General features: G+C 52.1%; 1 protein-coding gene across 1 annotated transcript in view; it reads right to left on the bottom strand.

The window, feature by feature from the left end:
- The window catches only part of DCHS1 (dachsous cadherin-related 1), a 48,662-nt gene extending 32,540 nt beyond the window's left edge, over positions 1-16,122 (bottom strand). The window contains exons 1-2 of the mRNA XM_082784805.1: positions 15,826-16,122; positions 9,681-11,489 (exon numbers count right to left, since the gene is read on the bottom strand). Coding sequence (XP_082640931.1) covers positions 9,681-11,432 — 1,752 coding nt within the window. The 5' untranslated portion in view covers positions 11,433-11,489; positions 15,826-16,122. The remainder of the gene's footprint in view (positions 1-9,680; positions 11,490-15,825) is intronic.
- Positions 16,123-19,952: the final 3,830 nt, after the last annotated feature.

Genomic DNA, 19,952 nt, shown 5'->3' with positions numbered 1-19,952 from the left:
TGGCCCCCACCTCCAAGTATAGCACAACTCACGAGCCACCAGTCTGTGAGCCCAACCATACAGAAACCTACTTCTTACCCACCTGGTTGTGCCTCTCCAAGCCATGACCTTCTCCTTGGGAGAAGGTGTCAAAATCCTTGTTAAAGTCAAGGCACTCATCATCCACTGCTCTCCCTTCACTAACAGATCCAGGCCATGAACCACAGAAAGCAAACAGACTGCTCAGTCATGATTTAGTCTTGCTCAATCTTTGCTGGCTGCTGCCTTCCCAATTTCCTCTGTGTGGCCAAACACATGGTCCAAGAGGACTAATTCCATGATTTTTCCAGAGACCAAAGCAACACTGACAACAGGGTAGGCTCTCCAGATAATCCCTTTGGCCTTTTTTTGAAGCCGGGGTGCTTTTCCTCCAGTTGTCAGGGATCTCCTCTGGTCTCCACCACATTTGAAAGAGCACTTCTACAAGTCCATTTCTGTCAGCACCCTTTGATGCAGCCTGTTGCGTCCCATGGATTCATATGGGTCAAGGTCACTGAAGAAATACTGACTCAATCCTAAACCCTGTCAAGAAGCTCTCTGAACCCTTTCAATAAGCATGAAGGGCCTGGGAGGGCTTGTTGGTGAAGACCAAGATAAAGGAGGCATCGAGCGTCTCAGTCTGCTGTCACTAAATCACCCACCCCATTCAGCAGTAAGTCCTTATTTCGCCTCCTGCTACCAATACAGTGGTAGAAGTTCTTCTTACTACCCTCAGTTTTCCTCACAAGTCTCACCTGAAGTTTAGCTTTCTTGATATGACCCCTATATGCCCAGGCACTGTTTATAATCTCTTCCTTTGTAGCTTGCCTCTGTGCCTACCTCCCATATGCTGCATTTTTGCAGCTTAGCCCACAGGTCTCTGCTTAACCAAAGCAGTCTCCCAATATGTAACCTTGTTTTCCCAAGTGCTGGGATGGACTGTTCTTGTGCTTGGAAGATGATTTCCTAAAGGCTTACCAGCTTTCCTGTGCTTTGGTCTTCAGACCTGCTTCCCATGAGAACCCTTCCACCTAACACATCCCTGTAGAAGCTGAGGTCTTAAGTCCTTGGTCTGTACTACTCTCCTTCCTCACTCCCTTTAGGATACTGAACATTACTATAATTTCATGGTTGCTAGAGCCAAGGCTATCATTGATTACCACATCCTTAGGCAGTTCTTCCTTTTAGTGAACATCTGGTCCAACTGTGTGTCACCCCTTGTTGGCCTGGGAAACTGAAGTTCTTTGTGAGAGCCAGGGTCTATGATTCAGAGACTTCCCTCCGGTACTGCCACCTCCTTGGCACACTGTTCCAGCCTCAACTTCTTGGATTTGCATTGATGTCCTTGTGCTTAAAGTGTGTGGTGGATTTTTCTCTGTGAATGTGGGTATTTACTTTCTTAATTTACACAGTTTGATACCACAGTACCCAGAAGTAAGGAATTCCAGAGCAGAGTGCATTTTTCTTGAACTCTGCACTGCTGGAAAGCAACCAGCTCTGGCTGGCCCTGAAACAGGGTGCTGTGAGCATACCCTGATGGTTTGGGACCAAGCTGGCGGCCCTGCAATGCGGGTGGCAGTCATGAGAAGAGGCCAGGAGTGCCCCAAGCCCGAGCAGGTGCTGGATCTGTACGTCCCTCACAGAACTGAGGCAACACTGGATGGCTGGGGGGGTACCCTGGATAAGGGGTGGTGGAGGAAGATGGCAATACAGCGAGATGATGGAGGTATTACTGGGGGTGACAACAGAAAGGTGCCAATGATAGCATCCATGGGAGCATCTGTATGGGGCCTAGGATATAGTGGAACAGCATGGGGCACAAGAGGCAGATAAGGATGGGGTATGCTGTAGGACATGGGAGAGGTGTATTAGCCTGTTGCAGACTAGACCTGGCCATGGCTAGCATGGTGTGCAGGGGGGGACTCCGGTGCACCCTGGGCTGAGAGAAGGCTGGGTGAAGGCTGGGTTGTCCCAGTAGCATGCTGTAGGCAGAATGAGAGAGCAAGGCACAGAGGCAGTGTAGCAGAAATAATGCTATGTCTGCCCTACGCAACTACAACAGGTTACAGAGAAATACCATGTTGCAGCCAAGCACATCATAACAAAACCCAAAGACAAGTGGGAGCACTGGAACTGCATTGCTCTGGCTTCGTTCTGGACTACAGCAGGATGGGTCTCAAATCTCCCTCTGTCTTCAAGAGCAAGGAGCTGATTGCTGACAGAAACACTTCCCATACACAATAGCAGGATGCATTCATTATCTCTTCATGGCAAAGGATTTCCCTTTAGAGAATGGTGTTCTACAGGCTAGAACAGGACAGCTGCAAGCTGGAAAACTATCTGAGCATGTGGCTGTTTTGTTCAGGGAGGAGGTGGGTTGTCTAGTCCACTCACCAGTACCAATAAGGGAAGAGTTTCTGAGAACTACCACCTCTTAGTCTTAAAAGAGCACAATTAGACTCCGAGGTAGTAGCAGTAATGAGAAATAGACCTACAGGAATGGATCACAAAGTCAGCAAAATGGGGCTTAACCAGGGTCATGTCCAGCACTTGCATGGAGGCAGGGAAGCGCCTACAAGGCACCATTACGGAGAAATCTCCCAAACTGTTTCTATGCTGGGATGCCTCTCTTAAGTGCCTGTACGCTAATGCACACCGTATGGACCCCAGGAAAGCTGTTTAGTATTCAAGGATCACCTTCTTCAGGCCCAAGAGCAGCCCATTCCAAGCTGGAAATTAGAGGCGGTCAGCCTCACCTTGATCCTGGGGAAGGTGCTGGAGCCACTCATCCTGGAACCATTTCTAGGCACACGAAGGGCAAGAACATCACCAGGAGCAGTCAGCATGGATTCACCAAGGGAAACTCATGCTTGACCAACTTGAGAAGCTTCTATGATGAAGTGACTGGCCTGATAGAAAAGGGGAATGTAGTGGATATAGTCTGCCTAGACTTCAGTTAAGCGTTTGACGCTGTGCTCCATAAGATCCTCACAGACAAGCTGGTGACGTATGGGCTGGATGGGCAGACAGTGAGGTAGATAGAAAACAGGCTGAATGACAGGACACAGAGTGTAATGGTCAGTGGTGCAGCCTAGTTGGAGGCCAGTAATGAGTCCTGGGGGTCAATACCATGTCCAGTCCTGTTTAATATCTTCATTAATGGTCTGGGTGATGGGGCAGAGTGTAACCTCAGCAAGGCTGCAGATGGCACAAAACTGAGAGGAGTGGCGGATACACCAGGGGGTTGTGCTGCCCTCCAGAGGGACCTGGACTGGCTGGAGGAATGGGATGACAGAAACGTCGTGGAGTTCACCAAGAAGTGCAAAGTCCTGCCCCTGGGGAGGAACAAGTCCAGGCACCAGGACATTCTGGGAGCTCCCAAGGTGGAATGCTCCCTGACAGAAACGGACCTGGGGGGCCTGGTGGACATAAAGATGCTGAAGGGACTGTACCATCTCTGATAGGAGGAGAGGTTGAGAGAGCTGGCACTGTACAGCCCGGAGAAGAGAAAGCTTGGGAATCTCATCAGTGTCTGTAAATACCTGAAGGGAGGGTGCAAAGATGTTGGAGCCCAGCTCTTTTCTGTGGTAGTGCCAGGACAAGAGGCAGTGGACACAAGCTGGAGCACAGGAGGTTCTGTCTGAACACCAGGAAGCATTTCGTTACTGGGCAGGTGACTGAGCACTGTCACAGGTTGCCCATAGGCATTGTGTAGTCAGGATTTTGGGCAGCCAGCTCTGAGTAGCCCTGCTTGAGCAGGGAGATTGGATTAGATGATTACAAGAGGTCCCTTCAATCTCAGCCTTTGTCATTCTGTGATCTGCAGCCAAAGGCCCTTCTGAACATCCCAGAACTCCAGTCAGCTTTAGTCCTTCTGAAAGAGTGGCTCTGCTCCATCAGCCCTGCACACAGCCCTGGGACCACTGTGCAGCAGCATCTGCTACCTGACTCTTCTTTCCTGTTTGGTTCAAAACTTTGCTTGTATAGCCTGCAGCCACTTGTCAAGAGCAGCTGGGCAAAAGGGTACCCATGAGACTAACGCAGTCAAAGTAGCAGCAGTGGATGGAAAAGAGCAGCAAGATGTTGCAGGGTTAGGAAGAAACCACAGCACGAATCTCAGGGAGCTATGACTGCTTTGAGCAAAGGACGGCAGATGCTGGGAAAGTGTGCCTCTCCACACCACATGGAGAATTGGCAGGACAAACATGGTCATCGAAACTTTGAGGTCTTGTTATTTCACCATCCTCCTACTACCCTGGCAAGACAAGATGCAAGGAAGTAGAACCAAGGCACCACAAAGCTTTTAGGTTCTTCCAGAGCAGAGAATGGATGGAGAAGCAAAGCCGCACACTAGAGTCCTCAGCTGCATCACCTGGAGTCAAGGCTTTTCCCTCCCACAGATCCATCTAGAGGGCAACACCAGAGTCCCTTGAATACAGCCATCTTTGTTCTCCCAGCCTTACTACTGACCTCTCTACTCCCCTATGCAGTCCACAGTTCATGAAAAGGATGGAGTGCTTCTCAGCAGCCGTTCTCTGGCTATCCTCCTCATCTCCAGCAAGCACAGTCAGCAGGCAGGGAGCTCATCTGGAGCCCTGCCCCGGCTGGATCTCTGCTACGCACATGTTACGCTGTGGCTTTGGCAAACATCTGGCTCTGGGCTCCCGCCCCTCAGAGTGACGGCTCTTGGTGGGAGAGGAGGGGAGGCTGGCGCCAGTGTGGTCAACGATCCCACGCACGGCTCCCTTTGCCTGAGTGTGTGCCAGGCGTCCTGCCCTCCCCAGCCCTGGCACAGCTGCTGACCAGCTAAAAGCAGCCAGGGAGCGGCCACGGCTGCTATTTCAGGAGCTGTCTCTGGCTCCCGGACTGTGTCTCAGCCTCCAGCATACTCAGGCCTCAGGGGAGTGTGTGGGGTCAGGGTTCGGCCCTAGTGATTGTCCAGCACGCGTGGCTGAGGCGAGGGTCAGACCCTGAGGCTGTGGGGTGTGACACGTCCAGGGAGACCCCTCTGCACAGCTGCAGTCACTGCATGCCTGCACCACTGGCTCCTGCAGCCCAGCAGCTACAGGACATGGTGAGGCTCTGGCTGGCAGCTCCACAGCCACAGCCAAGGCATGGGCAGACGCAGGGCTGCTGTATCCATACACAGCTAGGTATGGAGCACAGGGGCAGATTGTGACATCCAAGAATTGAATGTGATGTAGCAAAGCCCTTGGGTTTGAGGAGGAAGGGAAGCAGTTTAATCAAAGACACTGGCAGGGTGATAAGACTGTGGTGGAGGGCAACTGGCTACAGGAACCCGAGGGTGAGTACAAACTTTCCGGGAGTCCCAGTTCTTCCAGGAGCAGGGGCAAAGTAAGGAGCAGAAAGAGTAGGAGAAAAACTCACACACAAGCACACAGATGTCTGCTCTGTTAGAGCAGCAAGGAGTTATAGGGCACTGGGAACCTCGGCAGAGCGGACAAGTTTGGGTGTTGAGCAGGGAGGGCAGAAGTCACGACCCTGCAAAGGAAGAGTGCTCAAGGGGGCTTGAGTGGGGCAGCAGCAGTGCAGGGTGGGAAGTGACCTGCTGGAGGGTGCTGATGCCAAGGACTCCAGAGAAGGGTGCTGAGCTGAGCTTTGGCTGCACAAAGCTCTGGTAGTGAGAGCTTTCAGAGCGGGTCTGCACAGCAGGATGGGGCATGATGATGCAAGACATGCAGGTGATACTGGAGCTTGGGGCAGCAGAGTAGGGAGCAGGACAAGCAGGGGAACACCAGACAGGAAGGGGAGAAGGAAGAGGCTGGGGTGCCTGCCCCATGGCCATGCCCATGAGGGAGAGCACTGTCAGTGAGATCTGCCCCAGGGGCAAAACAGCAAGGGTCCCTGGGGGGCAGACAGCAGCTGGCAGCAGCCAAGGGGTGTGGAAGAACAGGAGGGAGCAGAGACTGAGGGAAGGGGAGGGGGAGTATGCTGGCAGGCTGGGGCTCTGGGAGGGGAGGAGCAGTGCCGGGCACTTTGGGGGAGCAGTGTGCACAGGTGTGGGGCTGTGGGCAGCATGGAAGAGGGAGGGCATGAGCAAGGACTATAGGAGGAAGGGGAGTTCTACGGGGCCTGGGGCCAAAGCAGAGGTGAGGGAAGAGGGGCAGCTGTGAGGGGGCTGGAGATCAGTGCAGAGGAAGGAGGGAGCTGTGGAGGGGGCTGGGGGAGGAGCAGAGTATGGGGGAGAGGAGCGCAAGGGGCTGGGGCCTCTCGGCTGCAGTGGAAAAGCTGCTGCAGCTCCAGGGGAAATGCTACTTGAATTAATCATGGCGCTGGCTGCTGTGCCAAGCCCAGGAGGAGGCTGCTGGCAGCGCAAGGAAATAACTTTCACAGGAATTTGGAACAAATGCAGCTCTTCTGGCGGTAACAACAGCACTCACCTCCCCCACAACCTCCCCATGTACCAGCATCTCCCCCATGTTCCCAGTCCCTCTGTACCCCCAGACTCGCTCTCCCAGCCCTCTCTCCCAGAAGCATGATGCACTCCCTCTCCTCATGCTGATCCCTAAGGAGCTCACAGGCATCTCCCCATCTTGTCTTGGGAAACTTGTCTTCTTGTTTCATAGCAGGAGGAGGCCTGTTCTATGTCGTGCAAAGGTCTGAAAATAGGTTAATGCCAAATCCGTTGTCCCAAGAAAATGAATGAATGTAACAATGTCCTTCCACCACTCTCTCTAGCAGCAAAGTCAGTATTAGTCTTCCTGCTGCTCCAGTCCCAATGTGTGACTACTCGCTGTGTCCTCTCACAGCTGTCCCCTTCAGTACCATAACCAATGCATCATGATTATCCCTTAGGACTCTCTTTTTGTAATACAGTTCCTGCAGCCTGATCTAGCTTAGAGCACTTCATGCAGGTCATGGTGCAGCCCCAGAGGCTGTCCCAGTGCTGTGCATGCAGCATAGCCAGTCCCACAGAATCACAAAACAGTACTCAAACTCAAAAGCTCATCAGACCTGTCCTCAAAATTTTAAGATACGGATATACGTTGCATGTGTTGCTGGTCAGCTTTTGATTGGTGGTGATCTTCTTCCCCAACAACTGTGTGTATGGGTGCAAGGGAAATATGTAAACCCTGGCTCCAAAATCATTAATATTGAATCTATGCAAGAATCAGTAATCCACCATCTCATCTCATTCACATTTCAGTCAAATCAGCCACCATTCACAACATGGGGGTTACACAGCTCTCTCTGTGCTTTACAGTGGCTGCCAGAGGACAGACAATACTTGATTTAGCATGAAAAGTTAGAAAGGCCCAGAAAGACAATATCTGACCATGCATGCAGCATGCTGGTACAAAGTCAATCCAACAGAATATTTAAAGCAAATTTAAGCCAGCAGGGTGAATTTATACCAGAACAGTGCTTTGCATCATATAAACATAGCACTTGAATGTGGTCCGATGAGCCCTAAAGCATCTATACTATCAACTCATGGCCACAGAGAAACAGAGACAACCGATTATTGACTATCCCTTGCTCTCTTGCCTGAAGGTGCTGTGTCCACTGATTCCCTGGGCTCCTTCTCTACTGGCATTTCTCTCTCATCTGAGACCTGAACTGTGAGTTTGCTGTTTCCTTTGGTTAGGGCTTATGCAGAGTCTGCTACCGTGAGACCTGGCCCATAATAAACACAAGTAATAAACAAAGATGTTATGAGATTCCTTTCTTCTCTGGAGCTCAGGCCAGCAACCTGTTCTGCTCAGCCCTGTTCATACACCAAACACAAAGACCAACCTGGCAGAGCGGATGGGGTGTGTGGGCATGCAGGAGACCTGCAGCTAGTCTCTCCTGGTCACTCACACTCACATTGACTCCTCACTTTCCCATCATTTTGTCCTGCCCACAGAGAGCAGATATCAACATCTGAAAATAGACCTGGTCCTCCCAAGGTTTCTTGCTTAGAAATATGGTGGTCCAATGGAGAACCAAACCCTTTTTTTCATGCTGGCCTTGGCAGCTGTGTTCTGCACATCATGCTGGTAGTGCCTGCCCATGGTCTGGGCTCTTGTGAATATTACATGGGTCTGGACCAAATCCAGACCTCGCCACAGACCCTTTCACCTCCTAAGGCAGGACAAGCCCTGATGCTTGGAGGTCACAGACAGCTGGAATAAAGCAGGGGACACACAGGGGCTGACATGAGCAACCCCGTGGGACGGTGCCAGCTGCTGGCCACTGCTGACCCCAATGGCTCCTTGGAAGACTCTTCTGGGGGAGGGGTGGCTTGAACCAGCAGGAGATCCAGGCTCCCCACCCCAGATCTGCCCAGCTCCCCGACCTGGCCCACTCCAGCTGCGGCCTGGTGCCTAGCCGGCAGCCTGGCCTGCCTCCTTTCCCATCCTCTCACGTTTCCCGGCTCAGAGGAAGCAGCAGCAGATGTGTGAGCTGTTTGCTTTGTGCTGGGGCCACGCGGGAGTTACCTGCGCTCAGCCCAGACGCGCTGTTTCCAAACGAAACATGAGGGCTGAGCCAAGACCATCGAAATCTGGCCAAATCCTCAGTTGCTGCTGGCCTCCGGGCCAGCGCCTCCCCCTGTGCTGTGCAAGCCGGGCTGGCCCCCACGCTGTGCCGGTCCTCACCGTGGCCAGGCCTCGCACACCCAAACAGTTTCTTCATGCCATCCCTGTGGCTCTGCGCCACCCCAGCTCCTCTGTGGAACCCGCTCTCCCTCCTGCCTCTACCCATGCTTGTGGCCAGGAGCCCAGCTGCCATCGCCAATTGCATTTCCAGAACACCTTCCTGCCCAGCAAGCAACACTGAGCCGGACGGCACAGAGGAGCGGGGACTTCCCCTGGGGCTGCTGCAGCCAAGATGTCCCTGCGCACACCTGGGGCCTCCACACTCCCCAGAGCTGCTCCACCCCTGCCCTGGCCCTGAGCCACTCCCACCCTTGGCCTCTGCCCTACCTCTGTCCCCAGCCCTGGCCCTAGCCCCACCCCACCCACCTGGGACAAGGCAGCGTGTTGCCCTGAACAGACCTTCGGAGTCATACAAATGGCATCACTGCCGTGCATCCACAGAACCTGATAGAGGTGCACGAACCCTTCAGGCCTCACCTGAGACCTCTTACTGCTTGAAGGCTGATGCAGCAATTGCGTCTCAGTTCAAATTCCAAAGATGCTGCTTCCAAGGTAATACAACAACGCCAATCATGCATAATTAATGCTAATATTCACAACTAGCCTTTCAAACACTGATGAACTTCACCTAATCATCTCACAGGGGTAGAGAGAAGTTAGCAGCTTCCTACAGATTTGACCCTTGTTCCTGAGCACCATTTCTAGTATCCTGGCCTGAAAGGCTGCTCCATCCTTGTGCCAGCAATGCCTTGTACTGTGGTGCACAATGTTAGCTGATGCCAATGAAATGCTTTGCACAAAGGAATTCCTTGAGATTTGCCCACAGTATCAGCGATATTACTCAGTACTTACATGCAGAAACGGTGTAACACTGTTCTGCCCCATTTCCCACTCACATTGAGTAGGGATTTCTTTGTTCTAGCATTCCTGCTGCCATCAGGACCTATCTAAGCCATGAAAACTGCACTAAACATCCTTCAGTGGCAGGTCTCCCATCCCAAACCCCTCATAGCCTTGGCTGTGCCCTCCTCAAGATCAACTCCTGACAGTTGTGCCTACCTGTAAGAAGCAGGTCCCAACAGGGGTGTTCTCCTTCAGGGACACATTGTAGAAATTACTCCTGAACACTGGCTCATTGTCATTGACATCCTGCAGGGCCACATGCACCACAGCTGAGGAAGAGAGGGCAGGAGTTCCCCTGTCCGTGGCCAGCACTGTCAGCTGAGGTTGAGGATCCTTCTCATAATCCAGTGGAGCAGCAGTAGTGATGATACCTGTAGCAGGGTCAATGGCAAACCAGCTGGAGTGGGTGTCATGGCCATGCATGATACTGTACCGCACCTCCCCATTGGGACCCTGGTCTTTGTCTCGAGCTGTCACTTGCAGGACAAAGCTGCCTGGGTACACAACCTCAGGAATGCTCTGTTTGTACTCCTGTTGGTCAAAGAGTGGAGGGTTGTCGTTGATATCCACCACCTGCAGCACAAAGGTTGATTCTGCCCGGAGTGGAGGTGTTCCTGAATCAGTAGCTGTCACCCGCAAATCATAGGAGTCTCTTTCTTCACGATCCAGGAGCTGGTCCACACAGATAAGGTAGATGATGTTGTCCTTGGTAGTGAGGGCAAACTTACCATCCCCTCCCTCCAGTGTGACATTGACATTGGAGTATTCACCATAATCTGGGTCAGAAACAGAGATGCGGGCCACATACTGGCCGGGCTGGGCTCCCTCAGAGATCTGAGGGGAGCCATCTTCACTCAGAAAGATGATAGTCATGGTGGGCTGGTTGTCATTGTAGTCACGCACATGGATAGTGACAAAAGCTGTAGTGACCTCAGGATGGACAGCCTTATCCCGTGCCTGTACCACCAGCTCATGCACCTTCCTGACTTCATAGTCCAGACCCTTGTTGAGCTTGATGACTCCAGTTCGGGAGTCAATGGTGAAGTACTGGTCAGGATCACTCTGTCGACGGTTGATCTCATAAACCACATCCCCATTTTCTCCTTCATCTGCATCAGAGGCAAAGACCTGAAGGATGCTGCTGCCAGGTTTCAAATTCTCTGATATAAGAGTATGATAGCGGCTCTGGTTGAAGGTAGGAGCATTGTCATTGATGTCCTGGATAGATATATCCAGCGTCATCTGGGTGCTCCTGGGAGGGGAGCCACCATCATAGGCTTCCAAAAGCAAGGAGTATGATGATCGGTTCTCCCGATCTAAGACATTGCTGACCACCAGATCCAAATACAAGACCCCATTGGGTCCTCGCCGTGTTTCCAGGCGGAAGGCCTGCCCCACATTGTCACCCTTAATCACATAGCCTTGGGTATTCAGCAGGCCACTGTCAGCATCAAAGGCTGGGTCCAAGGGAAATCTGCTGCCAATGGGTGTGTGCTCTGGAATCTGGAAGGTACTGTGTTGCTTGGGAAAGGCTGGAGCATGATCATTGATGTCATTAACTTGGATATTCACTTCTACTGTGATGCCCTCTGGAGTAACAGCAATGAAGCTGTAACGGTCCCGGGTCTCTCGGTCCAGGACACGGGCTGTTTTGATGATACCCGTGTTCTCATCTATTCCCAAGTCAGTGGCAACACCACTGCCCTCCTGTGCTGATATAAAATACATGTAGGCACTGGTACCAGGTGGCAGGCCAGCACTGATGTCCCCAATGATGGTGCCAGCTGGCTGTTCCTCATCTATTTGTAGATCCAGGGTACCCAGGACGGCAGAGCCCTTCCCTGCTCTCAGGCCCCCAAGGATTAGCAGCTCCAGAAGAAGCACGGCTGACCCCTTCATCTGCTCCATTACTAGGGACTTGCAGAGCAGAAGGTTGCTCGATCTTCTTTGCAGTGTGCTTTAATCCTGCAAGGAATGCAGACCAGAGGCTGGTTAAGAGGGAGCAGCAAAGGAATGACAAAAGAAAAACATGTGGAGGGAAAGCCTACCAGGTATCTCCTGCCTGATTGCTCTGTATCACTTATCCCTCATGAGATTAAAAGGTGTTAGAGCAGAGGGTGCCCAGAAGGAAGGCCTAGGACAGTGCCTTACGTCAGATAAGCAGAGCACACCTGACCTCTTGCTGAGGTTACTAGCTGGTACCCTATCACATAAGCTATTTTCTACACAGCCAAGCATTCTTCCCAACCACTAGCTCTCCCAGCAACATTGGAGCCAGCTGCCCTACAGCAGAGGGTTCCTGTGCCTTTAACAGCTGAATGCTTCCAGTGAGGCTGAGAAAGGCTGTCTGCAAGACCACAGAGATTTTTGGACAAGCAGCAGCCTAGCACCTCTCTATACTGAAAAATACAATCTTAAACTGGGAGAGAGCCCAACAAGTGACCCTGCTGAATCCCCCCCTCCCCAGTAGCATGCTTTTCAGGACAACAGGGATTTAGGCTCAAAAAAATGTGAAGTGCAAATCGGGTGTCCCTAGAAGGGAGCAGCAGAACTGGAGTGGGCTTACATCCAGTGAACAATAAATCAGAATGGCTCTATTGCAAAGGACATACCCACAGCTGGGAATGCCCAGGATAAAATCCTGTCCTCCTAGGGCGGACAGGGCCCATTGTTTGGCCTGGCACAGAGATCTGTGGATGCCCCAAGCTGGTACCATGGAGGGTGGTGGTGGTACAGTAGGAACGCAGCAACTCCCTCTGAACTGCCAGCTGCTCTGGCTCCTTCCCCGTCCCACACCCTCCCCTGCTCACTCTCCTCCTTTGTCTCCTTCTTACTGCTCCTTGCTCATTCTGGCTCCTTCACTCCATTTCCCCCTGCTGTAGCTTCATTTCACTGCAGCAGTGGGGGAGGGACGAGCAGGGAGGAGCAGCTCCCTGCAGCAACACCACTACTGGACACGCTGGACACACTCCCGGTGCCCAAAGGCAGTCAGCCCCCAAGGGCTCTGCCCACCCTCCCTGCGAGTAGCCAAAGCAACTCAGCAGTCAAAGACCTTGTGAAGAACACCAGCCCCAGTGCTGCTTTTAGCCCCCGGTAAACGAGGCTTAGTGGTCTGCAGGGATGGCGGCAGCATGAGCTCACACTTGGACTCTCTTGAAAGCATTTGCTGCTGGTCCCATAACCACACTCAGGAGCTGCTCATGTCAGACATAGGACGGCAGGAACCTCCCTGTCTTGGGGGACGGAGGTGGCTGATACTGCCTTAGTTTAGGGACTAAGAATGGCAGCCCTTAGTCTACAGAACCCTACAGCAGTGTTAACCCTTTCCAGGGGCTGTAGTATGGTTATTCCTTGGTCTTCTTTTCCACCTCAGGACATCAGTTTAGGTTGATTTTTCCTGTGGAAACCTTGGGTTAGTGACAGAAATAAAATTTTTAAAGTGTTTTCTTCATATGAAGAAATATCTGTTTACTTCAATGGGCTATACAAACTAGAAACCTACATGTATGTATACACCCAGTGCCTGACTTCATCCATGGCAAGTAAAGCCACACACTGTTCTTGCACCTAGCAAATATGAATCCTCATATCTGCTCCTCTCTTTCAGGAGCAGAAGTAAAAAGAAGTTACTTGTACTTGTGGGCTGCTAGCTGGTGACCTGCACCAATTCAGTGGTCCCGGTCAGGTCCGTCTCTTTCTATTGGAATTAATTAAATTTCTACAGCTGAAGGGGTAACTAAACACATCCAGAACTGGAGGAATGGGGCCCAAGTTTGCTTCTGTGATGAAACTGCATCATCCTAACTGTGACTCAGTTGCCCAGGTCATGGGAAGGTACAAGGCAGAGGGTTCAAAACCTTGGCAGGTGAGTAGATGAAAACTTAAGGAAAAGAAGGGTAGAAGAACTAGTAGACAGACATACAGAGAGAGGCAATGAGGTGATCTCAGTGGCTGAGGAAAGGATTAAGCTGGAAGGTCTTGGATAATGCCCAGCACTGATCAGGGCACAGATACGGGAACAAAAAAAAAAAAAAAAAAAAAAAAAAAAAAAAAGGTTTGATTCTTGATATGGCTTTTGGGAAGCAGAAGGGAGTGCAGTGAGGTTTTGTGGGCTACTGGCATGGGGGCAGGGAAACTGGTAAAGTCAAGCTGGAGAGTGCAAAGAGCAGTTGAGAGCACTGGGACAACCGAGGAACAGAGACTAGGGTTCTTGGGGTGAGGAACAAGCGTTCTTGGGGTGATGAAAGTCTGTGTGAACTTCTCCCTTTCTATGCTCCCTGGATGCATATGGGTAGGTTCAAAGCCTAGCTACCTCTTAGGCAAAAGACGAAACTGCAGGTTGCCAGATTGCACGAGTCCATAGTACTAACAGACCTCTGTTCCTATGAAGTTTGCAGGCTTGGGTCGGCAAGGAAGACAGACGGCAGTGACCTCAGTGCATGCAGAGTCACCAAATCCAAACAGCTGCTTCCAATTAGCAGATAGCTCAGTGCTAGGGGCTGGCTCAACTGGTCCAGGCCCAGCCTGTGTAATGTGAGCCAGACTGCCCTGCTCCCTCTATGTCCCTCCCACCATTGGGCACTGAGTTCCCTAGTAACAATTGGCAGCAGAAGCCTCTGAAGAAAACTGTTAGCATCACAGTCTGTCCAGGGAGGAGGTTGGGGTCCAGAGCCAAGTAAGGAGGCTGACAGGAAGGGTGCTGCAGTATACAGAGGCATCCCCAGGCCTAGGGCTGATATGCCAGGGCACCAGAAGCACCAAGCCTAGGCTTACGAGATGTCACATTTAGAAAAAAAAAATAAATAAGGATTTACAGAAGGGCCAATGCATGCATCCCTGTCTGCCTACCAGTGGCATTGGATCTCTTGTCAGCCATGAGGATGGGAAAGCAGGCCTACACTGGCCCCAGCAGAGAAGCTAGAAATGCGCCCACTGTGCATGCCACAAACATATGTCAGAGCGCTTGCTGTGCAAAAGCTCCATCAAAGCGGCAGATGCTGCTTCCATATCCAAAGCCTCACATGAGAGGCCATGACTCATATTATCATGTTTTTGAGACTCCAGTCCAGATCAGGAAGGATGCAGAAGCCTCTTTAATCTTTGCTGAGTACCACTCCACTGTCCTGGAACATGTTCTTCTCTTCTACATTCACACAGGTCTCTCTGAAGACTTTCTGATTCTCTGCCTTCAGAGATAGACACAGTCCAGCCTCACTTGCAGTGCAGCCCAAGGCTAACAACTCACTTTCAACTTCTATTGTCTACCATGACCTACAGTTAAGATGCCTCCTGGTCATTCCATCTCCTCCTACCTGGCCCTCTTGCACCAGCACTTCAATCCCATTCCCTATTGCTCGCTCCCTGCCCTGCCACACAGCTTTATTTCCCTCTAATATCAGACCCAAGTAATGAGTCTCATGAGGATGCAATCAAGTTCCACTTCATCCCTGGTGTACCCCATTTCTGTGCCATGCCAGGGCTCCATTTAGCCTGTCCTGTCTCTGAAAACACTCCCCCACATAGGAAACATCTCTAATAAAAGTTCCTCACGCTAGCCAGTTCCCACAGTCCCGGCCCACAGGCATCTGAGCACTGTCTGGGCCTCTGCCATACTGTATGCCCACGACAGAGGTGGTCCATGTCCTTGGCTGCTTGCTGTCCAGTGGGTTCCCTGGTCACTGGCACTCCCAGGCTACCAGGGTTCTCTGTCACTCAGAGCTCTTGGGCCGTTTGACCCCGCACTGTTGGGGCTCCTGGCCCCACGGGGACTCCCAGCCGTCAGGCGCCCCCCCGCCTGCTGGTGCTCCCGGTCCCCGTGCACAGCCCTATTCCCTGGTGCTCCTGGGACGCCCTGCACGGTGCAGTCCTCGTGCCGGAGCTATGCCAGCCCCGGCCCTGGCCACGGCTCTACTCGGGCCCGCAGCCCCCGCCCGGCGCCTCCGCGGCTCCTTTGCCGTGACCGCTGAGCGCCCGCCCCGCGGCGGCTCTGCCTCTGCGGTGGCACCCCCGGCGCCTCGCCCGAGCCCGCGCCCGCACCGTCCCGCTCGTCCGCTCCCACCGCCGGCCCCGCTGCCGTCGCGCCGCGGGCGAGGCCGGTCCAGCCGCGGATCCGCGGTGCTGCGCCGCGGGCGCCCCCGCCCCCTCCCCCCCCCCCCCGCCTCATTGTCTGCGCAGCGGAGGCAGAACAAAGCGCCCGGTCCCGGTCCGGCCCGGCCCGCCGTGCGGCGATGCGGACGTGCGGAACACCGGGCGCAGGCGGCGGGGCAACGGGCGCGGGTCGGTCCCCGGCGCTGGCACTTACGCCGTGCGTCCCGCGCTGGCGGCGCTCACATCCCGCAGGATACGGCCCCGGCGAGACGCCCCGCAGCCGCTCCGCTACCCCGGTGCTGCGGTATCCCGGTGCTCCGGTGCCGCAGCCGCTCCGTTACTGCTGGCCGCTCCGGTACCTCCGGCGCTCCGGTGCCCTCCGGTGCCGCGGCCCCCGCGGTGCTCCGGTGTCCCGGCCTCCCGCTGCCGCGGCCGTCCCGCTGCCGCGGCCGCCCCGCGGAGAGCTCGGCGGCAGGCGGCGGGTCGGCGCTGCCTCGGCGCGGAGGCTCCTGCTGAAACCCGACCCAGCGCCGCCCTCAGCCCCTCGCTCCCCCCGCCGCCCCCATCCCCGCCCCGCCACCGGAGCGCGCCGGCGGAGCGCGGCCCCGGAGCGGCCCCGTGCCGGGAGCCGTGGCGGTGGGACGGTGTGGCGGGACAGGGAGCACGAAGGGGCCAAGGGAGCAGCGGCGGGGATAGGGGCTGCACGGCGGGGAAGGAAGGGTTGCAACCGGGATAAAGAGGGATGGGGAGGAAGCAGTGGGCGCCGGGGGCCCGGGGAATGGGAAAGGGTAGGAAGGAGCAAAGGGCAGGGAGGTGGTGCGATGGTATGGGACAGAGGGCTGGGCAGAAGGCGATGGAGAGAGTCGGTGGGTGGCATTGCAAGGATGTGGGGACAGGATCACAGGGGCACAGCCTGTTTGCCAGTCTTTACCACAGCTACTTTCTCAAGTGCAGAGCCCCGGGTACAAGATTCTGTAACCTGCTAACACCTTGTCTCACATCAGGGCTTGAAACGTCTGGGCTGGACAGTACTTATCTATAGTGCCTGCCATGCAAGTGATTGGGGCCCCGCCAGTGTCTACTAAGAAAGAAAACAGGACAAGAGTGGGTTACCGTCAAGGCTGCTCCACTAGCGGATGGCTCCCTGTTTTAGCCAAGCATTGATTTGTGAGCTAATATTGTTCAGTATCTTCATATCTATGATGACACAAAATGCAAATTTTCAGGTGGTACTTAGGAGGGGCATCCGATATGTTGCATAGGAGAACTTAGATCCAGAGAGAAGTTTTAAGAACTGAGTCAGCAGAAACCTCAGTAAGTTCAATAAAAGTACAAAGCTCTGCACCTGAAGCAGAACAACCCCGTAACTGGTACAGGCTGGGAACCAACTCGATGAGTTGCAGTCCTGCTGAGATCTACATGGAATTGGGGTAGACACTGAATGAAGTCAATAGTATGTTTTCATTGCAAAGAAAGCAATCAACACACTGTGCAACATTAGAAGGGCAAGCAGCAGGTCACAGGAAAAAGTCATCCCCCTCAGCCTGGCATACAGGGAAGCCGCACCTGGACACCTATCTACATTTTTGGTTCCCTCCATTCACGAAGGATATTGAAAAACTGTAGGAGATAGTTAGGGGCCTGGCACACAGATTTATATGGACAGACTAAAGAAGCAACCCTAGCTGTACATACAGACTTGGGGATGAGAGGCTGGAGAGCAGCCCCGTGGAAAGGAATCTGGGGGTACTGATTGTCATCAAATTGAATCTGAGTCAACAGTGTGCCCTGGCAGCCAAAAGGGCCAATTGTGCCCTGGGGTGCCTCAGGCATGTCACTGCTAGCCAGTCAAGGAAAGGGATTGTCCCACTCTGCTCTGCCTGGTGCAGCCTCACCTTGAGCACTGCATGCAGCTTTGGGCACCACAGCATAAGAAGGGCATAAAACTATCAGCGAACAGCCAAAGGAGGACTATGAGGAAGGTGAAAAGTCTGGAGGGCAAGACATATGAGGAGTGGTTGAAGTCACTTGGTTTGTTCAGCCGAGAGGAGACTGAGGGGAGGCCTCATGGTGGCCTACAGCTTCTTCACAAGGGGAGAGGAGAGGCAGGTGCTGATCTCTTCTCTCTGGTGACCAACAATAGGACCCAAGGGAATGGCATGGAGCTTCATCAGGGGAGGCTAAGGATAAAGTTCTTCATTGAGAGTGTGGTTAGGCACTGGAACAGGCTTCCCAGAGAAGTGGTCATGGCACCAAGCCTGGTGGAGTTCAAGAGACACTTGGACAATGCTCTCAGACATATAGTCTGATTTTTGGGTGGTCTTGCGTGGAGCAAGGAATTGGACTCAACCATCCTTGTGGGTCCCTTCCAATTCAGGATATTCTATGATTCTATTATGCTATGATTCTAAGCAGTGCTTGCTTAGTCTAGTGATAAGTATGCTAAGGGGCTTCGTAATGGCACCCTAGCTGAAGGACAGGTAAAAAGATGACAGAGCCAAATGCTTCTTCATAGTGGTAGACAACAGAACAAGAACAATCACCATAATTATAGCTTGTGATATTCAGAGTGGACATTAGGAGGAGTTTCTTCACTGGGGAGCAGCGCAACACTGGAAAAAGCTACTCACACAATCTCTACCCTTGCAAGTTTTCAAGGCAGATCTGACCTAGTATTGTTGACAGTCCTGATTCAAATGAGAGGCTGGACTATGCACCTCTGGACATCCCTTTTAACAGTGAAGGAATAGTCTACTATGAAATTACAGTTTTCATACTATTTCTATTATGTCAGTCCTTAATAATATCTTTTTTCTTTTATGATGTTCTGGTCACCCGCTATTCTCGCAAGGCCTCTTTACATTATTTCACTGATCAACCTTATCAGTATAACTTCCTCCCCCAAGATCTGCAAAAAATGAAATAGATGAGCTCCAGAACTGCATCTTGAAAAACCAGTGCATTCTCTCAAGCCTAGAAGTTCTGATTCACTGATAACCTTGCTGTTTTTTTTTTTTTTTTTTTTTGCCAATCTTATACATCTTACAGTTTTTGTATTAAATTCTGTCTTCTCCATCTGAACAAATAATTTCTCATGTGGCATTATAGCATTGCAGTTCAGATAGTCTGATCTACCTTTTTTGCTGCTCCCCCTAAAAGATCACTTATAAAGAAAGTCGTCTAATGTGCTAGTCTGACAAACTTGCTGCATTTTATCACATTTGCCATTTCAAAAAATGACAGAATCACATAATCACAGAATCACAGAATGGGCGGGGTTGGAAGGGACTTTCTGAAGATCATCTAGTCCAACCCTCCTGCCGAGCAGGATCACCTAGAGCATGTTGTGCAGGATGGCAGCCAGGCGGGTTTTGAATATCTCCAGAGAAAGAGACTGCACAGACTCTCTGGGCAACCTGCTCCAATGCTCTGTCACCCTCACAGTAAAGTGCCCCCTCATATTGAACTGGAACCTCCTGTGCTTTAGTTTGTGCCTGTTGCCTCTTGTCCTGTTGCTGGGCACAACTGAAAAGAGATTGGCTCCATCCTCTCGATACCCTCCCCTCAGATATTTATATACATGTACATTAATGAGGTCTCAAATTTATTGTCATGTTATCAAAATCTATACTGAAACCCTGTAAACTTGTACAAGCAATCTGCATTTGCCTAGATCATTCACTTCAGTCCTTTCTTCAGTATCTGTGATGTTTGTTATTCCCTTGACATCAAGCCTGATCATTAAATACCTCTCTTCTTAGACCAGCAATGCTTACACAAATATCACCTCTAGCTAGAGATGAAAATTGGTCCTTTTTGTCTAATTCTAATAAATTAGAACTTATTACTATATATATATAGTAATGTGGACGTGGTCTACCTTGACTTCAGCAAGGCTTTTGACACCGTTTCCCATAGCATTCTCCTCAAGAAACTGGCTGCTCTTGGCTTGGACTGGCGTACGCTTCGTTGGGTTAGAAACTGGTGGGATAGCCATAGATAGAAAACATGGTCTCTGCGTTCTTTGTGTTTCTCTAGCTCAATAGGCAAATACTGAAGAGTAATGTGATGCCATGATAACCCTCATGTATCTATTGTGCCACCACAATGACCTTGATCCTCGAGTCCCACACATCCCTACCCCGGAACTGACTTTGCATGTTCCCACCTTCTTCAACAGCATGTGGAGAGTGGTCTGGCAGCTTAGCACCTTCCTGCTAGATGGCATCTTATGGTCTTCTGCTGCTAAACTAGATAGGAGCAATCTGGCAGATAGCCCAGGAGGAATGATTAAGTTGCTGGGAGGCTTCCACTCTTGCATGTTTGAGTCTGGCTCAGAAG

The sequence above is a fragment of the Aythya marila genome (genome assembly GCF_965140915.1).
Source record: "Aythya marila genome assembly, chromosome: 1".
NCBI classification, from domain to species: Eukaryota; Metazoa; Chordata; class Aves; order Anseriformes; family Anatidae; genus Aythya; species Aythya marila.
Note: the sequence above shows the minus strand (reverse complement) of the source record. Positions and strands in the feature narration are given on the sequence as shown.